Source organism: Gymnoscopelus microlampas (assembly GCF_963454915.1).
Source record: "Gymnoscopelus microlampas genome assembly, chromosome: 22".
In the NCBI taxonomy this organism is placed as follows: Eukaryota; Metazoa; Chordata; class Actinopteri; order Myctophiformes; family Myctophidae; genus Gymnoscopelus; species Gymnoscopelus microlampas.
Window position 1 is genome coordinate 17,657,693 of NC_139959.1, and position 3,422 is coordinate 17,661,114.

Consider the following 3,422-nt stretch of genomic DNA (forward strand, 5'->3'; position numbering starts at 1 on the left):
TAGCCACCAGTGTTGATCAGACCAGTTCCACAAACCATCACAAACTGCAGCAATTGTGGTGGGAATCATGCAGCTGAACGGGAGAAATGCCCAGCCTTTGGACAGCAGTGCTGTTATTGCAGAAATTTGAATCATTACAAGAGCTGCTGCAGATCTAGACCAGTGGGCCAGAATAACAAACAGGAGGATGTTTAGACAGTCCATACATGAAGTGGAGGTAGACCACCCCACAACATGCGAAGATGAAACATTTCAGGTGGATGGTGTTGATGTTGTCAACTATGTAGACTATGTCAGCTCCCAAACAGATGAGGATTTGTCACAATTCACATACATGGCGAGCCCACTGAGATGAAGGTTGACACAGGAGCAAAATGTAAAGTGATGTCACTAGAAACTTTCAAACGAGTGGTCAGCGGTGAGCACCTTAATTGTCAAGCTAAAGAAAGCCGCTAACCTGGTTACTTATGGGGGCACAATAACTGAAACCAGTGGCATACAGTAGGCACACTGCCATGCTATTTAAAGGAGTGATGCCACTCTTTGGCTTTTTTTCATCGTGGACAAGGGGGTGCAGCCACTACTAGGATTCCATGCATCATGCTACATGGCCATCTTCCAAATGAGCCCTGACATAGATTACTATGGAACAGCTGTTCGCAGGTTATGATCTTCTTGGACTTCCATTCTAATGCATTACAAACTATTTGGGACAGGGATCTGAAGCAGATTCACTTTCAGCACAAAATAATTTGCATAAGCTGTACAAATGTATAAAGAATTAGACTGATATCTTTAGACCTTTAGGCTGATCCAATTTCAACTGCTTATTGGACACTATCAAGGCTGCACAGATTAGGCCTTAAGGAGGGGGGTTATATCATGATTTTAGCAAAGGAGACTGAGATGTGCCGTTAGCATAATTATACCTTACTGTTTACATTACCATACGACCGACTAAGGAGATGCAAGGATCCATGATGTCATTAAAAACAGCTGACACCATGTTGAAATTCCATAGATAGAATTGAGTTCTATTGTGCACGCTACCACTTATTGGTTCAGCGTCACAAATGTGACGCAAAGCTTGACCAATCTGTGAAGGCTTCCCAATTAAGGAAGCCTATGCCTACAGCCCCTGTGTTAGCCCCGTGAAGCGTGGGCTAACTGTGATGTTGCATCCTTAGCCTGTGTAAATCGGCTTTGGTAGTAAACCGTTGAATTGTGTGTGACGTAAGACCAGAGCTCAGGCAGCCTATATAAGGTGAGAAGTGACAGAGAAACCATTGAAGAAGTTGGAAAATTCTGAAGAATTTGAAGAAGCAGCGGAAGAAGAAGAAAAGTCCAGATCGGTGGATCAGGACTTACTGAAGAATACAGGAATGAGGGAAATTGTACATTTACAGGTTGGTCAGTGTGGCAATCAAATTGGATCTAAATTTTGGGAGGTCATAAGTGACGAACATGGCATCGACCCCACCGGGGCATATCGTGGGGACACCAAACTACAACTAGAAAGAATCAACGTCTATTACAACGAATCGACATCTCGTAAGTATGTCCCTCGTGCCGTGCTGGTGGACTTGGAACCAGGCACCATGGACTCTGTGCGATCTGGGCCTTTTGGGCAGCTTTTCAGACCAGATAACTTTATATTTGGTCAGAGTGGTTCTGGTAACAACTGGGCTAAGGGCCACTACACCGAGGGAGCAGAGCTGGCGGATTCTGTCCTGGATGTGGTGAGGAAGGAGGCGGAGACCGCTGACTGTCTCCAGGGATTCCAGCTCACCCATTCCCTGGGAGGAGGAACAGGGTCAGGCTTGGGCACTTTGCTAATCAGCAAGATCCGAGAGGAGTACCCCGACAGGATCATGTGCTCTTTCAGTGTGGTCCCTTCCCCTAAGGTGTCGGATACGGTGGTCGAGCCTTACAACTCCACCCTGTCCGTCCACCAGCTGGTAGAGAACACAGACGATACATTTTGCATTGACAACGAGGCCCTATATCTTATCTGCTTCCGCACCCTTAAACTCTCCACGCCCACCTACGGCGACCTCAACCACCTCGTCTCTGCCACCATGAGCGGGGTCACCACCTGTCTCAGGTTCCCCGGGCAGCTCAATGCCGACCTGCGTAAGCTGGCCACCAACATGGTGCCCTTCCCCCGTCTGCATTTCTTCATGCCCGGATTTGCTCCGCTCACCAGCCGAGGCAGCCAGCAGTATGCGTCCCTCACTGTGCAAAAGCTCACCCAGCAGATATTTGATGGCAAGAACATGATGGCCGCCTGCGACCCACGACACGGCCGATACCTGACCGCAGCTGTCATCTTCCGTGGCCGCCTGTCCATGAGGACGGTGGAGGACGAGATGCTCAAAGTGCAGAACAAGAACTACAGCTACTTTGTGGAGTGGATCCCCAACAACGTCAAGACGGCTGTCTGCGACATCCCGCCACGTGGCCTCAAGATGTCCGCCACCTTCATTGGCAACAACACAGCCATCCAGGAGCTTTTCAAACGCATCTCGGAACAGTTCTCATCCATGTTCCGCCGCAAGGCCTATCTACACTGGTACACCGGCGAGGGCATGGATGAAATGGAGTTCACGGAGGCGGACAGCAACCTGAACGACCTGATATCGGAGTACCAACAATACCAAGATGCCTCTGCTGACGATGACGGAGAGGGTGATGACGAAGATGACTATTTGAGTTGAAAACCATACCCATATAGAAAGTTGAGCTGTCAACCTTCTTCTGAACCTCTTTTTTAATGACTATCCACAGCAACGAATAATGTTAATATCTCCGAACCTATTTATTTTGAGAGAATATCCACAACAACAATGACAATGTTTCTGAGCCTCTTTTTTATATACCCGAAAACACAAATAATTTTTTTATAGAATATCCACAACACAAATGATGTAAATGTTTCTGAACATCTTTTTTTTCAATAGAATATCCACAACAACGTCAATGTTTCTGAAGAACTTTTTTTTAAACAGAATATCCACAATACAAAATCATCTTTTTATAGAACTAGACCGGTGCCCAATGGACAACTACTCTGGAACGATGCACATTGTTCCCGGCAACAGGGACTGCCGGACACATTAGGAATTGGTAATGGATAAATTGGGTTCTCCCATGGATTGTCACCTTGTCGCGGTGGAGGGGTTTGCGTTATCTCAGTGACCCAGAGAGCTAAGCCAGGTCTAACCATGCCGGATAGCTCAAAGGGTAGGGGTCAGACAAAGGACAATCCGTAAGTAGGTCTTAATATTGTTGGTATCAACTGTTAACGCGTTACAATGCGCTAGACCCCTGGAAGATGGATTGCTGAGGTCGAGCCCCACACCTACCATCAGCACCCAGTACTTACCGCACGATTTGCCACACCCAAGCCGTGCTACTCATAT

The 3,422-nt window shown here is 47.2% G+C and overlaps 1 protein-coding gene across 1 annotated transcript; it reads left to right on the forward strand.

Moving 5' to 3' along the window:
* Window positions 1-1,382: 1,382 nt before the first annotated feature.
* LOC311038539 (tubulin beta chain-like) lies at window positions 1,383-2,717 on the forward strand (the record flags this gene model as incomplete). Its single annotated transcript, XM_084048112.1, has 1 exon — window positions 1,383-2,717. The coding sequence occupies one exon, from the start codon at window positions 1,383-1,385 to the stop codon at window positions 2,715-2,717; it is 1,335 nt and encodes a 444-aa protein (XP_083904238.1).
* Window positions 2,718-3,422: the final 705 nt, after the last annotated feature.